The following is a 20,276-nucleotide window of genomic DNA, read 5'->3' as shown; positions in this document are numbered from 1 at the left end:
CATTTTGAGTGACTCTTTCATGTTTGATTGAAGAACGAATGATATTTGATTCATTTTGTCGTGGATATTATAGTCCTTTTGAATGAAGTATTTGTTTCCACAAATCTACAAAACGGATTACACGTGATAAATCCTCAATTACTTCCAGAACTGTTTTTATACTGATGATTTTCAGCCTTGCGTCTAATATCTGTTATCAAAAACGAGTCATCAAGTTTGATATCAAATGTTATTTTTGGCTTACGTAATAAAGGTAAAACATATTCATCATAATATTCCTTTTGATAAAGTTTTAGAATCTTCACCAAAACAAATGGAGAAGTCATTAAATGTGCATATCTACTACGTGCTTTTTCAAAATTACTTTTTGCATTTTCAGTTAAATTGCAGAAGTATAAACGTTATCGTATGCTTCATTAATCAAATGATCCGGTAACGAATTAATAGCTTGAAACAGTGTGAATAATGTTATTTCTTTTTCTAAATTCATGTTTCCACCGTCATTATGTACTTCAAAATCACAGATGCCATCAACTATGCTCTGGGCAAGTTTATCGTCAATATAGGGTGTCCAAAGGTGTGTTTAGCACAAACCTGAATACTGCGAATAGAAATAAACAAGTTACATATATATAAAGTTTATTTAAATATAATCACCATTGGATTCAATCACGCGTTCGCAGCGATCGATCCAGGCTTGAAAGACACGCTTTAAATCATCATGAAAAATTGCTCAAATTGCTCTCTTACAAAATTTTCAAGATCATCTGGACTCGCGAATTCGCGTCCTTCAGCTCTCTTTTTTAGCGTGCCGAATAAATAAAAGTCAGAGGGTGCAATATCAGGTGAATAAATTGGGTTTGGAACAACTTTGACATTGTTTTCCACCAAGTAATTCATTACCTTATGACTTTTGTGAACTCTTGAATTATCAAAATGAATTGCAAACTTTTGTTTTTGTTGTTTGGATTTCTCAAACTCATCAGAATTGATAATTTGAGTAAGCACATTGTCAATTAGATACTGAGCATTCATCGTATTAGGTTTTTGAAGAATATCAATTGCGATGATGCCATTCACGCCCCAAAAACCGACAAACATCATCATTGGTGTCAATTTTTTCTTCGGGAATGTTTGCGGATTTTCATCCTTCGGGATCCACATGATTTTGGCTTCTGTTGCATATTGAAACCAAGACTCGTCCCCTGTTACTAAAAAGCGAAACTTCTTGGATTGGATACGCACCCAATATAGAGAGGAGCTCTTTCGAAGATTGGACTCTAGATTTTTTTTGAACTGAATTAAGGTTGTGCGGAACCCAACGTGTATACGCTAGTTTGTAGTTCAAATAATTGTGCAGATAATAACTGACTGTGTACGTGGTATCTTTGTCATCTCCTCTATCCTTTCTGAGTGATGCTCTTGGGTCTTCATCTAGCGCTTGAAGAATTGCTTTGATTTTTCTTTGATCCGGTGATTTTTTGTCAATTTTTATGATGGGCGCCTTTTTGTTCATGAAGTGATACATCCTAACATGATACGTTACAGTGGAATAGCTAGGAGCATCCATACCGAAGCATTTACCAATGTCTCGTAGATTTTTTTACAGTCTTTGCATTTTTTGCAAGAGCGAGGATGTTTTCTTTATGATTTCATTAAAAAATGAAAAAAATCCCGCCAAAATTTCCCGCGAAACCGCCTCTTGTCTCAAAATTCATTTTATATCCCGGCATGGCGCCAAAATACAACTTACTCATCATATACATATATTCATATTTTTTATTATATATTTATAATCAGCATATATCTCCTTTAATAGTCTCATATAGAGCGCTGTGCTAAACGCACCTTTGGACACCCTATATTTACATCTTTGTTTTCATTCATGATAGTCTTTATTTCTTCGTTCTTCTGTTCAACTCTTACCTTAATATTCAAATCATTTAATATATCGTTTACTGTTCTGGTTATGGTCGAGTCGTAACTTCCACGAATGAATGAGTATGTATTGATTGGTTCTGTTGCATTCTTGCGAACTCTTGAATCAGCCATAACTACTAAAGAACGCTTTGAATCATCCATAGAAGTCATGATATCAATATCGTAATCATTGCAGGAATAGCATTTAATCATTCTGTTCGAAATTGAATAGAAGAAATTAGTGTTACAATAAATGTGAAGACCTCCTGAAGCGGTTTTAACGATAACATCTTTATCCGAAAGTTTTGATAAAATATCTTTTCTAACTGTTTCTTTAAGTTCATCATTGTATGATTTATTGATATCAACATCTATAATCGTTAAATTTGAAATTTTATTTACTAATAAAGCCATACCAGTTTTCCTTCCTCTTCCTCCATCGTGTTTGAGGTAGTTATGTAAATCAATCTTGTTTTCACCAATTCTTTCGTTGAGGGTTTTAGTTTCTGCCACAACTAATTCCTCAGCTAATGAATCAATAACTTTTTCATCAGAAACGATAAAGTTGCTGTTGTTGTTTGTTGCTGTCATTTATATAGGAATAAAAAAATAAAAATAATTTTAAAACTAACTTTATTTTTGGACTGCATCAAATTTTCGTAAATGTTGTCAAAATGTCATGTTGTCATCATTTTTAAAAGAAGTTAATTAACCTGGTGACACATGGTGACGTGGTGACACCTTCAGTTCTTCAAAAATAATTAATTATTGAATAACCTAAAAACATTAACGATAAAATATATTTTTGGTCATGGGCTATGCCCCGCCACGTTGCGTCTTTATGACAAAAATAAATGGTTCATTTACTCACAATATTTTTGTACAAAACGACCCCAAGCTTTTAACTTCTTTTCTGCAGCTTCTAATGCTATCTTAGCGAGTTCATATTCTCTAAATTCTCTCTTTAAATTTTCTTGTTCCCATTGGTCTAGTTCGAATGGAGAATCTCTATAACCATAACATAACTCACGTTCATGTTCTAATTGTTTTTCGCGCATTTTTCTAACTTCTTGTTCGAACAAAGGTTTAGCATTCTCTACTGTATCTTCAAGTTCTTCTTCATCTAATTTCTCATGAACTTTCTTGTCTATGGAGTCCATAATATCTTTGACATAAAATGCATACTTTACAGAGCACCATTCAGCAACAAAATGAACGAGGTTAGGATGTATGTAAATACCTTTGAATTCATTTATAACACCCTTTGTAAGCTCATAAAATGCTTGTTTTGAGGTCGAGCCACTTTTGGCTCCACCGTATTCGTTCATCCAAAACTCAAGAATTTCCTGCATTTTAGCACTATTGAGAAATCTGTTTAAATGGTTTAACTTTCCTGCTTCTCTTGCCATCTTTGTTGCATTAATGTAACCATCCTTGTCTCTACGTAAGACTTCAATACCGTTATAAGTGCCTTTTGTGAATGTTTCACCATTAGATTTGTTCGTGAATGTTTTTGCTTCGACCGACATTACTGTTCTTACATACAAAATAAAAAATAAATAAAAATAATTTTAAAACTAACTTTATTTTTGTACTGCATCAAATTTTCATTAATGTTGTCAAAATGTCATGTTGTCACTCTTTTTAAGAGAAGTTAATTAACCTGGTGACACATGGTGACGTGGTGACACCTTCAGTTATTCAAAAATAATTAATTATTCAATGACCTAAATCATGAGACTTTGTCTCCGGGCTCTTTGAGTCACTTAACGTAAACATTTATTTCTGCAGTTCATCCATTACTTCATTACCTAATTAATTACAAACATAAAATATATTTAGTTCATTCGGTAAGCCTAGACCCTTTGGGTCAAGTCTCAAGTGTGTTTATTGAACTCGGTAAGCCTGCAAAGTAGGCTTAAGTGTGTTTATTGAACTCGGTACCATGCGAATACAGTCACAAATGGTGGCATATAATCTTTACCCAAGCCTGTTGGATTTGTTGTGAAAGTATGGACATGATTTCCTCCTGGTTCAGTTGGTCGAAAAGTCTTTTTTGCTGAATGGTTATAATCTGGAGATAAAACGTCATAGCCAGCTTCATATTCTGAGTTGTATAATGGGTGGTCTCTTAATGAGTGGATATGGTCACCAGAAAAGTTTGTAGTTCCTGTATGAGTGTGTGGTGGAAGGTTTGCTTCTTTAATTTTCTTCGAACCTCCTGTTTGCTTTGAATATCTAGCACAGTATAAGAATTTATCTACAATCTGCTTCCACGTACCAAAACCTAAAACTTCTGAAGGATTTGTTGAGTTCATTGACGTATAAATAGAACCAACAGGATATAATGTTTGAAGTATTTCATTTTTCATGCTTGTAATCACATCATTTACTTCCGACTTCTTTGCATGATTTTCATCAACATATGCTTTATCTGCTTTAAGATCTAAACATCCTGAAACCCATTCTGTATCAGCTTTAACTTTAAAAGTCTCCAATGTCCATTCATGATACCATTCAACCTTTTCTTTAATTTCATTATCTTTTCATCAACATAAACCAAATTTGCCTTCTTATTTAACTCACTATCCACATATTCCTTATCTGCCTTCTTCATTATGTCGTTTAGGAAACCTTCTATGAATTCCTCATTTAAATTAAATCTTCCAATCTTCAAAACTTTAGGAAATGCATTTAATGCGTAATATCTCTGTTCTTCTGGTGGAATTGATGTTATATCATCCGTTATACCTTTAATTTTAGAATTCATAAATAAAATTTCTTTTATATTTGATATCACTGCACCTCCTTTGCAAACGAATTCGAAATGGTCATTTTTCAATACTATCTCCAAATCTCCATATTTCAACCTTTGCGTTTGTTCTGCCGTCTTTGAATTATATGCATATATGGCGTATGTAATGGTCTGAAGGACCTGGGCGCTTTGTGCCTTAAGTTGTTGTGGTTGCTGTTGTTTAATCATTTATTATGATTTAAAAATAAATATTTAATCCGTTATCTCATCAGCTATTTTTTCTATTTGAAATTGCCATAATATCTCATTCATGAATTCTAAATCACAATCAAATAGGTCAGTTATTCTAAATTTAATATTTGATAAATCTTTTGAATGAAGAATAAATGAATTCCCGGATAATTGAAACGGATATGATAAAGAAAATGTGTTTAAGTTGATGGATAAAATGTTTTGTATTGATGGGTAAGAGTTAGGGTCTAATGTTTGATGTGAAAATCTCATTGGGGTATTAACTTTATCACATTTGATTAAAATGAAATTGGAACCAGTGTCAGAATACAAAACATCCCCAACATCTTTTTCAAAATTTAATATCCCCAACAATGAACGAAGATGAGGAGTACAAAATTTAATTTTCAGCGGAAATTTAATAAGGTTATTTATTTCATCAAGTTCAAAAAGTTTATCAGGTTTTGATTTAAAATTTTCTTCATACCATACGATAAATGATTCATTTAAATAACTTAAAATTGTGTTAATATCCCATTTCGCTATCACATTATTTATATACATATCATACGTTTTTTCAAGGTCTACGACCCCGCCGCTATGTGGCTCATGGTCATCTTTAATAAATGATATATAATCTGAAGGGTCTAAAAGAATGGGATTAAATTTACCACTCACAGAAACGAGAGTAACATTATAAATTCCGCTAACTGTTAAATTTAATTCACAGTTATTATTCGAAATAATATTGATAATTGACATTTTTATTCCGATTAAAAATATGGTAAAGCGTTATTTTCCAGTGATAAATAAAACTAGAATAAGATTACCTCAAGAATTCATAAATTCAACGAATAAGAAATTCATTCATGTTATAAATTTTAGTGTTTTCAGAAAATATGAGTCAATGTCATATTCATCAACAGGTTATATTTCACTTCATTCAAATTTAGTTCAATCAAACCCATATAATGACCATTTCATAAGATTTTCAGATGGTATTAAAAATGTAATTGATAGATTAAAATATGAACAGATTGACAATATCGAATTTTTGGAATTTTGGTTTAAATATCCTGATGGAAAAAAAGATTGAAGTTAAAGATAAAGCAGATACTATAACAAAACAATTACAATGACCGATCCAGATAGTGGGGAACAAAAAGAAATAAAACAAACGATAGAAACTGGTGAAAGGTCAATTATTATTGATTATGATTCAAAGGATTATTATTCGATAATGTTAATGCTTGAATATTAAATAGCCTTAACAAAGAATTTTTCAAGTGATATTTTATATTCATCAACTATTTTATTATAAATATCATTATATGTTAAATGAAGTTCAGTTGTTGTTCCGTTCTTTGATATCTTAATTGTGCTAATATCCTTTATAGGATTTATTTTTGCAACTGTTCCGCAGCATGAAACCTCATCATCTATGAAAAATTGAATCTTAACGTCTGAATCTTGAACATCACAAAGAATGGCGATAATGGGAATTAATGATTCATAAGGTAAAATAATTAAACCGGATTGGTCAATTAAATTTATTATTGAATCATAATTATTAATTATTATATCACGGTAAATTTTCATTAATTCAGAATTAATGTCTATTTTATATGGGTTCTCGATGTTTGATGAAAGAGGTGGGGGGTATGTTGGATAAGTGGGAATTTCAACAGGTTCTTTACCGGGTTCAGATAAAATGATTGGGTCTCCATTCTCATGGTTTTCTTCATTCTCCTCATTCTTCGGTAAGTCACGAGTTAATAAATTTGGTTGAGTTGCTGACCTTGTTAATTCAGGGCTAACATTAACTTTAACATTTTGAATAATTCGTGACTTATCATCATTTACGTTATAACCAACCGTAATCTCTGCTTTTGCGTTAGTGTTCTTTTGACTAGTGAAACGTCTTCTCATTTATAATCGAATAAAAAAATATATTTAAACTTTATTTTGCTGGAACTTTTGAATCTTATTCCCTGTATTTGTTCATGAAGTTGATTTTTAGCTGTTTCATCGTAATTAATAGACCGAATATATTCATTAATTGCATTCTTATAATCATCTGATTTCTCAAATTTTCTTTTATCTGATTCCTTAACTAAATCATAAGTTAAACCACGTTGCTGATATAATGGTTTCTTAATTAAATCTTTGAATGCTTGAGATAAAGCACCTGATGCAATTCTTGCTACTATAATTGGTTGGAATTGCTGTTTAAGTTCATCTTTAACATTTGCGAAAAACTGGATCGAATAAAGCAACTTTAAAGAATTTCTTGGCTGAAATTTCAGGTCTAATATTTGCATATTGACCATCAAACTGGTTAGAATATCGTGGTAATCCATCCGGTCCCTCTTCAATAGCATTTAATTCTTCATTGAAATAAGAATATGGATTATGACGGTATGAATTAATTGGACCATCTTTACCTTCTCCAATGTATTGTTTAACAGCTTTTCCATTTTCATCAAATTGCATAGGATAACGTTCATTATATGCTTTACGTTTAGGATAATCAGTTATAGTTAATTTGTAACCATTTATGACTTTAATATTACCTTGACCATCAGTAACGAAAACTTCATTTATACCATCAGGTTTTCCATTTGGACCCGTAATGTCTGCTTCGTGTGCTTCCCAATTTGGCCCATGACGTTTGGCATATGCTTGAGCTTCTGGTAATGTTAAAACGTTTCTCATTTGTTTAACATCTTTTTGAAGACCAGCAACAATATGAACTAATTCTTTCATTCCATCAGGAACTTTCATAGTTCTATTATATGCACCCTTTTTGTTTGTCCTTGTTTTAATGGAACCTGTAGAAGATTTGCTATTTCTGTCATGTTTAATTATAAATAAAAAATAAAAATTAATTATAAAAAGTTAATCAAATTTAACACTTCCTTTATTTAAATCAACTATTATTTTTCCATGTTCACCTAATTGCTGATATTGTGTGTAAAGTTCATTAATGCTCATTGGTAAATTCACTTGATAAAGCATAACGTTCAACTGTTGACGACTAAACCCACTGAAAATGAAAAGTGTTGATAGATTTGATTTAATGTTTGTGCTTAATGCTTTGAAGTATTGAACAGCCATAAAGAATGAACACTGAATGTGTCGACATTGAGTTAATAACTGATTAAAATATGATTTCTCATTTGTTATTAGTTTTGATTTCACTGCATCATCTAGAAAAATGAGTGAATGCAAAAATTCTCTATCAAAATTTGAAATAGAAAGTGTTTCAAATAATTCATCCCGTTGTTTATCAATAATTTTATCCTCTAATCCTTGCTTCTTGATATTATATAATTCTTTATACATTAAAAAGTTTTTTAAATAATCTTCTGCTTCTTCTTGTGATAAATAAATAATTGGAATTTTGATTAAATGCTTTAAAGATTCAAATGTATCATCTGAAGGTGAACCTGAACGGTTGATATAAATTAACACATGTGAATGGGGGGAAGTGTTAGCAATAATGATAATTTGTTTTAATATCGTTAATGTTTTACCTTTATTTTGTTTACCAATTGCTGCAGTGATTGAATTTAAGTAACATTCAGAATATGGAATTTTCATTAATTTTTCCTTAGATAGAGCATTTCTATTATCACTCAATGCTTCATTAATCATATCATCTACGTATGTATTATATACTCCTGCTAATTCTTCATAAGGGTGGATGAATTTAAATCCATTTAATCAAAAATAAATTTATAATTTTAAACATTTCTATTCATCAATATTTCATCATATGAACTTCTATACTGTGGTGGTGTACCTGTTGGATGATATTTCAAACCTTCATCCGGTGTCCATGTCCAATATGTAGTCCTAGTAAACCAAACCTGAGGAGGATTTGTCACCTTTGAACAGTAAGTGTCATTTTCACCCTGAATGATTGGATAAGCTTTCACTTGTACTGTAACTTGTGAGTTGAAAGTTTCTAATCCATCAAAGAATATACCCGCTCCATCACGTTGAACTGGAATAGTGCATAAGAATGAAGTTTGGTCTTTCCATGTTCTAGCTAATGGCGTGCCATCATCTGCATTCAGTGGTCTAGTTAATGAGTCCTCGTATTCTTCTGTGCATTCATTCACTCCATCTAAATCAGAAGCTTGAAGCATACGTGTAAAGAATATGTCACCCACTGTGGTCATCGCTTGATCGGGGAAGTTTCTGGAATCTATAGTGACCTGAAGACCTCGAAGCATTGGATTTTCTAAAACCGTTCTTTGCATTGCATTCTTCGGAAATGTTAACACAACATCTGTAACATTATGAAGAGCGTATGAGAAATCTGAGCTAATACCTTCAGGAGTGATGCAACCTCCATTTAGTGAACGAACGTCAATATGTTGAGCTGGAATCATGAATGGATCTTCCTTACTGAATAAACGTGGTATTGCTTTAACTGATTCTTCAATTAAACCGTATCCTGGTGTAATGCATTTATCCTCTAAAACTTCCATCTTTGTGCATGAAATAATAACGTATCAACTGTTGCGTCAGCAGATGTAGCGGCTAAGCTTGTAATTAATTTGGCAGGAAGTCCGATTGTTGGAATTTGCGATCATATTTATAAACATGATTCATAATCTTTTCATAATTTTCATCAGTTATCTTTTCATAAACGTAATTTTGTAAATCAGCAACTCTTAACGGGTCAACCTGACAAAATACTAAAGTATCCCTGAAAACATAATATTTAAGAATGATATCACCAAATGATTTAGGATAATCATCGAACGCCTGAAATGCTAACAAATCATTTACCGGAATAATCATATCAAAAGTGACATCAACTTCTTCATTTGCTTCTTGAAAACTTCTGAAGGGTCAATATATTTACCACATACTGAGTTATCATATTTTTGAACATTATTATATAACGAATGAACAAACTTTTTAACTTTCCTTTCTGATTTTGGTTTATATGTTGCAAATGCGAAAGATTCACGGGCGCAATCCATCTGAAGATAACCGGCATCACCTCTTTCGGTTTCTACTTCTAATTGTTTAAAGCTTTGATTTGATGATTTGTAACCAACGAATAAACGCATGTATTTAAAAGCGGCATCACATGTGAAAGCTTTATTTGAAACTAGAGTTGCTTTAACTTTGCGTTTAATATATGTGTCACCTAATTGGTTCACATCATGAGCCGGATTTGTAATTCTTAAATGAGTTTGTTTATCATCAAAATATGGAGCATCAGAGTCATAGCATGAATTTTCAAGTTCTCTATAATATCTTCTACCGTCATTCTTTGCGAATATTTCATTTATCTTTTCGAATGAATGAAACACATTTCCATTAATCGGTTTAGTGTTTGGCACCAAATAGTTAGTCGTCATTTATTAATAAATAAAAAATCAAAATTAAAAGATGAAAATGAATTTTTAATTTTAATGAAATAATCAACTATGGCTGCAGGTATATTTAAGAAACTGTGGGATAAAGTAAAAAGAGGAGCGCATAAAGTTTGGGAAACAATGAAGAAAGGAGCAAATTGGATATTTAAGAATAAAGAAGCAATTAGTGACGTTGCTGAATCAATAACACCAAAAGCTGCCCCAATAAGAGAAGTTTTAAATAAAGGAGAAAAAGTTTATCAAAGACTACAACCGATACTAAGATAAAAATAATTTTAAAATAATTTATTTTTCCACTATCTACCTCCTATTTTATTAAGTATTCCTTCAGCAATTCCACCAACTGCGTTACCTGCTTGTGCTCCCATCGCCGGATTACCTGCTTTAGTACCTAATACTCCACCTATGATAGTTCCTGCCGTTTTCGCTACTGGTGCCAAAAAGTTTGCAACGGGTTTAATAATCTTTTTATAAACCCAACCCGCAGCTTTCTTAATTCCATCCCATAATTTTTTAAAGAATCCTGCCGCCATTTCTGATTTAATATTAATTAAAAAAATATATTTCATCACTTATATTCTAATTTTTATTTAATGATAAATGAAACCGATTTTAAAAATAAATGAAACAGAGAGGAAGAAATAAATGAAAGTGAAAATGTTCAACAAAAAATAAACGTTGTTAAACCAATTACTGAAATAAAAATTTTTTCATCTGTTGAAGAATTTAATGACTATTATGCTAATAATAAAAAATTATTTGAAGAATTGACAACGTGTAAATTGAATAAAATGTTTAAAGTTGATGGATTCAAAATTTCAAAAATAAAAGGAGTGGTTAGTTTGAAATCTATTCCTCAATCAAGAATCACCTCATTAATGAAAATAGATGATTTAACAAAAAGAATAGAAGAGATTGAAGAAAGAATAAATCAGATAATTGATATCATAAATTCAAATAATCATTAGTTTCTTAAATAATATATCCTTTATTTCCTCGTTTGTGAATCCTAATTTTTTAACGTTGTTAGTTTTGACGCTCATTTCATACGAATTAAAAATAAATTATTCAAAAATGTAAGACATGAATTTTTAAAGTTTATTTTTTAAAAATTTTTTTATTTCATTATGGTAGTGAATCTTTCATTCATGAAAATAATTATTTCTAATTTCTTTTACTCTCTCGTACATACTAGATTTAAAGAATTCAGAACATTTCCCATAATCTCCTAAATGTTTTCTTATCCCTAACGTGTGCCAGTTATTATATGAAACTGAATAAACTTTATCTTTATCTTTACACCTTTCATCACTTCCAATATATTTATATCTCAGTTTTGATTTAGCATTTTCATATTCATTAGCGTTTAATAATTCACAGTCTTCCTTTTTAAATAAATGTTTTATGTATTCAGGATTTAATACTCTACGTTTATATGCTCCTAACTTAGTTCTAAAGGTTTTTCTACAAAATTTAGGAATTCCATCCTCTTTAATGTCATCAATGATTTCCATTTCATTATTTTCAATTTCTTCTTCTCGTTTATGAGGTCTTTGATTATGACTCCATTGATTCCATGAAATTAAATATTCTTTATCATTATATTTATACCTCATTAGCTTATTTTGGCTTTCATATTCATTTAATAATTCACAATCTTCATTTTTAAATTGAAGTTTAACCCATTCAGGATTTAAACAATGTTTAATTAATCGCGGAATATCTGACATCATCTATATATAGCTTCTTTTATAAAAGATAAAAAAATAAATTATTTTAAAATTAATGTTAATTTTTTAATGATTTATAAATAAATATATTTTAATGCATCGTCTATATATAGATGTAACAAAAAAAGTCACACAACCCTTCATATCCTACTACTTTAAAGGTGACCAAACTATTTTTTGAAAGTCCGCCATAACTTTAATGGTACTATTTCAGCGTGTACAATGAATACAAAAATTCTAAGAGTGCCACATAAAATAGTACTTTAGACTTGAGTTAATGCTACCAAGCAAATGTTAAAAAGATGACTTTAGTGTTTTGATAATCAAAGATTAAAATCATTATTGTCTAAATCAATAATCATAACGACAGAAGTTAATGTTTTTTCATAAGTGCTTTAAATCCACTTTTAAAAGTATACCTCAAAAATCAAAATATCAAAAAAAATTGGCCGATAGATTTGGCTTTAATTTTTGTCTGCTTTTATGATTTGATATGGATGTTATAATTTTAAAAGTTGAGCCAAATTCACCAATAGATTTTTGAGATTTGCAAATACTCAATAATTTTCAGCGTGTTATCTTTTATTAAAAGAACTATTTGGTTTCAGTATCATATAAATTGATATTTACTTTCTATTTGAACCTTCATTTAGCTAATGATTTAATAATACAGATTTCATCTAGTCCTTATAAGAGAATTTTGAATTTGTTATAATAAAAAAACAAACAGATATAGCTTACACTTCTATAATAAAGATACCTTTTATAGAAATCAGTATGAAATGTGTTTTGGCTTATTGGAAGCATATCAGACATAATCGCCATAATCAAAAAATATATATACCCAATAAGTAATAAATTTGTTGATATAGATTTTCCATAAAATTAGTTTTTAGTCTGATCTTAAAATAAATTTAATTTTTTATAAAAAAATCACATTTAAAAGTACCTTTTTAGTAGCTCGAAATCCTGTTGGTGGATTTCGGGCGTACTTCAAAATTAGCTTTTCTTCTACATATGCAAGCTATATTTTAAATATGGAGCAAATCGGATCGGCGAAAGTAGTTTAGTTACCTTTACTACTTTTAACTATAGAATATGGCTGGAAAGAAATTGCAGAATTTCTTATTTCACATGTTGCAAATATTAGGTGCACTTCATTTAGCGGCTAAAAACAACTATCGAGAATTTTGCAGAATTTCTTATTTCATATGGTGCAGACATCAATGCAAAAGATAAAAACTGAAATGCTCCTCTTCTTATTGCATTGATTTATAGTATGACAAAGTAATATGCAAACAATTTAATAATAAACTTTTAATTATTTTTCAGGGATTTACAGGAATATCCTGAGTTTTGATTGGCTGAGATCCCTCCTGCGGGGACTGTACTTCGTAGCTCATAGGCTGAGGAGGTGAATTTTGAAGAGAATCTTTCTTCTTTGATGAAGAATCTGAAGAAGAAGATTGACTTTCGGCATTAACTTTGTTATTCTTCATACAACAGCAGCTTTTCTTCTTGCAACAGCAGCAGTAACAACATAAAACGATTAAAACAACTACAATAATAATGGCAACTACCATGCAAACAATAATTATGATTTCTATGGTGGGATCGTAATCACTAATAATTACAAACCGAGCAGCTGCCTTTTCATCATTCTCTAGTATAAGAGATTTAAAATAATATTCATCTGATGAAGCGAAAATTCCATACGACCCATAAAGATCTTCTTCTTTTCCAATATAAGAAGCATGTCTAACATCAATCATAATAGGATATTGGAAATATTTTGTGCTCGTTATGTTATCCCAATCTGTGGTGAAGTATTGAAGATTATTTGTGTCAGCTCGGTGGAAACGTATCCATGGTATATACAAAGTTGTAATATATATTGTTCCTGGTACAAAAGCAGAGTAGAAACGTAATGAATCATCCTTCTTCACGATTGAAATTCCAGGCCCTGCTACTGCCTGGGGATGATTATCTGTTATGATAAATTGAGATGTATTACCTAGCAAAACAAACATTTCATCGAAAAAACCATCGCCTGAATTTGCTGAATAAACCGTGACATATAATGATGAGTATTTTTTAGTTGAATTGAGTGTTAGTTGGCCATCAGACTTGTAATAAACTCCATAGATGCTTGTATTTCCAAGTAATGTCTCTGAATTTTTGCCAGATTTCACTGAAGCTGTGACATCACATATTTTTTGATCTTTAGGTGTGTGGAATGCGATGAATTGATTTTGGCTAATATTATATGATTGACCAGATGCAAATGTAAGAACATAAGAACCGGATCGAAGCCTCATATTTTGATTATTCATTAAATTAATATCAGCATAATATTCAGTATTTGAGTTTACTGATCCAGGAAGTATAGATTTAGAATCTGTATAGGAAAAAGTACCATTTGTTACGTACGAAGTAAGTGGATATTCATCTTCTCTAGAAAATTCCATTGATTTCAATCCACATGATCCTGTCATTCGCTGATCTGATGTTTGAAGTATAAGTATAGTATTTTTTGAAAATGTTACAGTAACCTCTGGTTTTGTATCTGATAAAGATGGAACATGAGGAATATAGGTCAAATAATTATAAAGTTCTACATTAGCATTTTTCAGAGAATCTTGGTAGAAGGTATAATCCATGAGAGTGGCACTGGCGAAGAAAATACAATAGGATTTAGAAACTCCTACTAAATCTGATGTTAATTCAATAGGGTTTGGATCATAATTGAGTACAAAATCAATTGAATCACATTTTACGCTAACTTGAAAAATTTCTATGTACATTGTGAAAGATGGATAAACTTTTGTTTGAACATAAAAATTTTCCGGATTTTTGTAAACTTTGTTAAGAAGAGTGCCATTAGAAAGAACAAAATGGTCAGCATTTAGAAAAACAACGTAAATATATTTGTCAAGACTCTGCGGAAATTCAAGAAGCACTGGAGTATCTGTTATAGTATAGCCACTACCTGTTGAGGAAACATGGATACTAATTGATAAACTTAAAAGTAACGAGATCATTGCGAAATGGAAAAATAAATTCAAACCATTACGATTATTTTTATTTGAATTATGAAATTATTGCAAATGAAACATTATATATGTAATTTCATATTATATTAATTTTTTGTAACTTCACGCCTGTAAAACGTCATTCAAATTCAAAAATTAAAAAAAACATAACGTCCATTGAGAGATGAGTCGTACCGATAAAAGTGACCATATTGAGAAAAAGTATACTTTTATACTAATATATGCTTTATCACCCGATAGGTCATCTAAAACCTTTTTAAAACCTGATTTATCAGTGTGATTCAGAATCGATATTCCGCTTAGTACTAGTAATTAAGCGACAATTTGAGCAATTACATTAAATTATTTCTTCCCATAAGTTTTTTTTATTTCCGCAAAAACACACTTTTTTTTGTGTCGAAATTTTCTTTCATTTGGATTTTTTTGAAGAATTTTTGAAAAGTTAAATATGTCTTTGCACTGTTATTTTATGAGTTCTATTAATCGGTTAGTTTGGTTTTAAGTTTTGTTCAAAATTGAAAAAAGTAGTATATGAATGCGGGTTGTGTGACCTTTTTTGTAATCGTAAGAATTCTCACATAATTGAATGATTTTTGAACATACTTCCGAATAGCAGATTTTAAAAATTTATGAATAATTTATAAAAAGTTTTTATTCCTACAATTCCTATATTATCATTAATAAAAAGAATTTTATTTTTGCATAGATTCCAAATATGGTGTCAATTTTTAAAAAATTTTGAATTCAATGAGTTATAATCAAAAATAAAATTCTTGAATAGAGTAAAAAAATTTAAATAATTTATTTAAATATTTTCTTCTAACATTTATGAATAATTTATTTTTTTAATTCGTAAGAAAATGAGTGGATCAAGATTCGTAACCGTCAATCAATTAATGGATGCTCTTTCACCAATTCTTGAAAATGTTAAACAAGTAGATGTTTATTTCGATGATTATGTAGAAAGTTTATATTATAAAGGTAAGTTTAATATTAAACCCATTGCTTTTGCATTTGATAATAAATTAATTGAAAATGCAAAAATTTGGGAATTAATTCCAGATATTGAATTTATAACGAATATTAAGGATAAATGGTTCAAACGAATTCCAACCACAAAAGTTCTTTGTAAATTAATGATCAAAACTGAGGAAAAAGAATTTCATGAATTTACATATCATCCAAATAAAGTTTCAGAACTAGAAAATGAAAAACTTCAGAAAAAATTAAACGATAGACTTTCAAATGATCGTATTGAAAAAATAAATAAACTAGCAGAAGTTGCATTTAATAATGAAATATTTGATGAATATAACCTTGAACTCAGTGATGGACTTTAAGTCCTGGGTACTTTTGTGTCTTGGACTTTAAGTCCTGGGCACTTTGTGCCTTGGACTTTAAGGACCCGGGCTCAACGAGTCATGATTTATGATATCAATTATTTGATTTATTCTTTCTTCAATAATTTCTATTCTTTTTGTTAAATCATCAATTTTCATTAATGCGGTGATTCTTGATTGAGGAATAGATTTCAAACTAACAACACCTTTTATTTTTGAAATTTTGAATCCATCAACTTTAAACATTTTATTCAATTTACATGTTGTCAATTCTTCAAATAATTTTTTATTATTAGCATAATAGTCATTAAATTCTTCAACAGATGAAAAAATTTTTGTTTCAGTAATGGTTTAACAATGTTTATTTTATTTTGAACATCTTCACTTATTTCTTCCTCCTCTGTTTCATTTATTTTTAAAATCGGTTTCATTTATCATTAAATAAAAATTAGAATATAAGTGATGAAATATATTTTTTAATTAATATTAAATCAGAAATGGCGGCAGGATTCTTTAAAAAGTTATGGGAAGGAATTAAGAAAGCTGCAAGTTGGGTTCATCAAAAGATTATTAAACCCATTGCAAACTTTTTGGCACCAGTAGCGAAAACGGCAGGAACTATCATAGGTGGAGTATTAGGTGCTAAAGCAGGTAATCCAGCGATGGGAGCACAAGCAGGTAACGCAGTTGGTGGAATTGCTGAAGGAATACTTAATAAAATAGGAGGAAAGTAGTGGAAAAATAAATATTATTTTTATCTCAATATCGGTTGTAGTCGACGATAAACTTTATCTCCTTTATTTAATACTTCCCTTACCGGAACATTAGGTGCTATTTGTTCTGCAACGTCACTAATTGCTTCTTTATTCTTAAATATCCAATTTGCTCCTTTCTTCATTGTTTCCCAAACTTTATGCGCTCCTCTTTTTACTTTATCCCATAACTTTTTAAAGAATCCTGCAGCCATAGTTGATTATTTCATTAAAATTAAAAATTCATTTTCATCTTTTAATTTTGATTTTTTTATTTCATCATAAATGACGACTAACTATTTAGTGCCAAACACTAAACCAATTAATGGAAATGTGTTTCATTCATTTGAAAAGATAAATAAAATATTCGCAAAGAATGACGGTAGAAGATATTATAGAGAACTTGAAAGTTCATGCTATGACTCTGATACTCCATATTTTGATGATAAACAAACTCATTTAAGAATTACAAATCCGGCTCATGATGTGAATCAATTAGGTGACACATATATTAAACGCAAAGTTAAAGCAACTCTAGTTTCAAATAAAGCTTTCACATGTGATGCCACTTTTAAATGCATGCGTTTATTCGTTGGTTATAAATCATCAAATCAAAGCTTTAAACAATTAGAAGTAGAAACCGAAAGAGGTGATGCCGGTTATCTTCAGATGGATTGCGCCCGTGAATCTTTCGCATTTGCAACATATAAACCAAAATCAGAAAGGAAAGTTAAAAAGTTTGTTCATTCGTTATATAATAATGTCCAAAAATATGATAACTCAGTATGTGGAAAATATATTGACCCTTCAGAAGTTTTCAAGAAAGCAAATGAAGAAGTTGATGTCACTTTTGATATGATTATTCCGGTAAATGATTTGTTAGCATTTCAGGCGTTCGATGATTATCCCAAATCATTTGGTGAAATCATTTTGAAATATTATGTTTTCAGGGATACTTTAGTATTTTGTCAGGTTGACCCGTTAAGAGTTGCTGATTTACAAAATTACGTTTATGAAAAGATAACTGATGAAAATTATGAAAAGATTATGAATCATGTTTATAAATATGATCGCAAATTCCAACAAATCGGACTTCCTGCCAAATTAATTACAAGCTTAGCCGCTACATCTGCTGACGCAACAGTTGAAGACGTTATTATTTCATGCACAAAGATGGAAGTTTTAGAGGATAAATGCATTACACCAGGATACGGTTTAATTGAAGAATCAATTAAAGCAATACCACGTTTATTCAGTAAGGAAGATCCATTCATGATTCCAGCTCAACATATTGACGTTCGTTCACTAAATGGAGGTTGCATCACTCCTGAAGGTATTAGCTCAGATTTCTCATACGCTCTTCATAATGTTACAGATGTTGTGTTAACATTTCCGAAGAATGCAATGCAAAGAACGGTTTTAGAAAATCCAATGCTTCGAGGTCTCCAGGTCACAATAGATTCCAGAAACTTCCCCGATCAAGCGATGACCACAGTGGGTGACATATTCTTTACACGTATGCTTCAAGCTTCTGATTTAGATGGAGTGAATGAATGCACAGAAGAATACGAGGACTCATTAACTAGACCACTGAATGCAGATGATGGCACGCCATTAGCTAGAACATGGAAAGACCAAACTTCATTCTTATGCACTATTCCAGTTCAACGTGATGGAGCGGATATATTCTTTGATGGATTAGAAACTTTCAACTCACAAGTTACAGTACAAGTGAAAGCTTATCCAATCATTCAGGGTGTAAATGACACTTACTGTTCAAAGGTGACAAATCCTCCTCAGGTTTGGTTTACTAGGACTACATATTGGACATGGACACCGGATGAAGGTTTGAAATATCATCCAACAGGTACACCACCACAGTATAGAAGTTCATATGATGAAATATTGATGAATAGAAATGTTTAAAATTATAAATTTATTTTTGATTAAATGGATTTAAATTCATCCACCCCTTATGAAGAATTAGCAGGAGTATATAATACATACGTAGATGATATGATTAATGAAGCATTGAGTGATAATAGAAATGCTCTATCTAAGGAAAAATTAATGAAAATTCCATATTCTGAATGTTACTTAAATTCAATCACTGCAGCAATTGGTAAACAAAATAAAGGTAAAACATTAACGATATTAAAACAAATTATCATTATTGCTAACACTTCACCTTATTCTCATGTGTTAATTTATATCAACCGTTCTGGTTCACCTTCAGATGATACATTTGAATCATTAAAGCATTTAATAAAAATTCCAATTATTTATTTATCACAAGAAGAAGCAGAAGATTATTTAAAAAACTTTTTAATGTATAAAGAGTTATATAATACAATCAAGAAGCAAGGATTAGAGGATAAAATTATTGATAAACAAAGGGACGAATTATTTGAAACACTTTCTATTTCAAATTTTGATAAAGAATTTTTGCATTCACTAATTTTTCTAGATGATGCCGTGAAATCAAAACTAATAACTAATGAGAAATCATATTTTAATCAATTATTAACTCAATGTCGACACATTCAGTGTTCATTCTTTATGGCTGTTCAATACTTTAAAGCATTAAGCACAAACATTAAATCAAACCTGTCCACCCTTTTCATTTTCAGTGGTTTTAGTCGTCAACAGTTGAATGTTATGCTTTATCAAGTGAATTTACCAATGAGCATTAATGAACTTTACACACAATATCAACAATTAGGAGAACATGGAAAAATAATAGTTGATTTAAATAAAGGTTCCATTAAATTCGAATAACTTTTTTATAATTAATTTTTATTTTTTATTTATAATTAAACATGACAGAAATTGCAAATCTTCTACAGGTTCCATTAAAACAAGGAACAAACAAAAAGGGTGCATATAATAGAACTATGAAAGTTCCAGACGGAATGAAAGAATTAGTCCACATTGTTGCCGGTCTTCAAAAGGATGTTAAACAAATGAGAAACGTTTTAACATTACCAGAAGCTCAAGCATATGCCAAACGTCATGGACCAAATTGGGAAGCACATGAAGCAGACATTACAGGACCAAATGGAAAGCCTGATGGAATAAATGAAGTCTTTGTTA

General features: G+C 30.4%; 6 protein-coding genes and 4 pseudogenes across 10 annotated transcripts, besides 7 other annotated features; 4 read left to right on the top strand and 6 right to left on the bottom strand.

The window, feature by feature from the left end:
• Positions 1 to 8,503: part of a mobile genetic element that runs on past the window's edge.
• Positions 564 to 591: a terminal%2Cinverted (terminal inverted repeat of Mariner transposon ID:TVAGG3_1039770).
• Positions 564 to 1,862: a mobile genetic element.
• Positions 644 to 1,766, bottom strand: TVAGG3_1039780 (annotated as a pseudogene). The gene has a single exon. A coding segment is annotated over exon 1 (1,123 nt).
• Positions 1,835 to 1,862: a terminal%2Cinverted (terminal inverted repeat of Mariner transposon ID:TVAGG3_1039770).
• Positions 2,784 to 3,080, bottom strand: TVAGG3_1039760 (uncharacterized protein; the record flags this gene model as incomplete). Its single annotated transcript, XM_051255463.1, has 1 exon — positions 2,784 to 3,080. One exon carries the CDS (start codon positions 3,078 to 3,080, stop codon positions 2,784 to 2,786), a length of 297 nt encoding a protein of 98 aa, XP_051081037.1.
• TVAGG3_1039750 lies at positions 3,849 to 4,492 on the bottom strand (annotated as a pseudogene). Its single transcript has one exon. A coding segment is annotated over exon 1 (644 nt).
• On the bottom strand, positions 6,164 to 6,815 carry TVAGG3_1039740 (annotated as a pseudogene). Its single transcript has one exon. A coding segment is annotated over exon 1 (652 nt).
• Positions 8,504 to 8,652: 149 nt separating the features above from the next.
• TVAGG3_1039720 lies at positions 8,653 to 9,721 on the bottom strand (annotated as a pseudogene). The gene has a single exon. A coding segment is annotated over exon 1 (1,069 nt).
• Positions 9,722 to 10,359: 638 nt separating this feature from the next.
• On the top strand, positions 10,360 to 10,575 carry TVAGG3_1039710 (uncharacterized protein; the record flags this gene model as incomplete). The annotated part of the gene is made up of 1 exon (XM_051255462.1): positions 10,360 to 10,575. The coding sequence occupies one exon, from the start codon at positions 10,360 to 10,362 to the stop codon at positions 10,573 to 10,575; it is 216 nt and encodes a 71-aa protein (XP_051081036.1).
• A 1,620-nt stretch (positions 10,576 to 12,195) lies between these two features.
• Positions 12,196 to 13,116: a mobile genetic element.
• Positions 13,117 to 13,366: 250 nt separating this feature from the next.
• TVAGG3_1039690 (amelogenin-related protein family) lies at positions 13,367 to 14,698 on the bottom strand (the record flags this gene model as incomplete). Its single annotated transcript, XM_001294443.1, has 1 exon — positions 13,367 to 14,698. One exon carries the CDS (start codon positions 14,696 to 14,698, stop codon positions 13,367 to 13,369), a length of 1,332 nt encoding a protein of 443 aa, XP_001294444.1.
• Positions 14,699 to 15,507: 809 nt separating this feature from the next.
• Positions 15,508 to 15,614: a mobile genetic element.
• Positions 15,615 to 15,987: 373 nt separating this feature from the next.
• TVAGG3_1039670 (protein of unknown function, DUF4108 family) lies at positions 15,988 to 16,431 on the top strand (the record flags this gene model as incomplete). Its single annotated transcript, XM_001294418.1, has 1 exon — positions 15,988 to 16,431. The coding sequence occupies one exon, from the start codon at positions 15,988 to 15,990 to the stop codon at positions 16,429 to 16,431; it is 444 nt and encodes a 147-aa protein (XP_001294419.1).
• Positions 16,432 to 16,928: 497 nt separating this feature from the next.
• On the top strand, positions 16,929 to 17,165 carry TVAGG3_1039660 (N-acetylmuramoyl-l-alanine amidase family; the record flags this gene model as incomplete). The annotated part of the gene is made up of 1 exon (XM_051255461.1): positions 16,929 to 17,165. The coding sequence occupies one exon, from the start codon at positions 16,929 to 16,931 to the stop codon at positions 17,163 to 17,165; it is 237 nt and encodes a 78-aa protein (XP_051081035.1).
• Positions 17,166 to 18,356: 1,191 nt separating this feature from the next.
• Positions 18,357 to 19,109, top strand: TVAGG3_1039650 (uncharacterized protein; the record flags this gene model as incomplete). Its single annotated transcript, XM_051255460.1, has 1 exon — positions 18,357 to 19,109. The coding sequence occupies one exon, from the start codon at positions 18,357 to 18,359 to the stop codon at positions 19,107 to 19,109; it is 753 nt and encodes a 250-aa protein (XP_051081034.1).
• Positions 19,110 to 19,259: 150 nt separating this feature from the next.
• Positions 19,260 to 20,276: part of a mobile genetic element that runs on past the window's edge.

Source organism: Trichomonas vaginalis, chromosome I (genome assembly GCF_026262505.1).
Source record: "Trichomonas vaginalis G3 chromosome I, whole genome shotgun sequence".
In the NCBI taxonomy this organism is placed as follows: Eukaryota; Parabasalia; order Trichomonadida; family Trichomonadidae; genus Trichomonas; species Trichomonas vaginalis.
The sequence above is the reverse complement of the archived record's forward strand: the minus strand, read 5'-3'. Positions and strand labels throughout refer to the sequence as shown.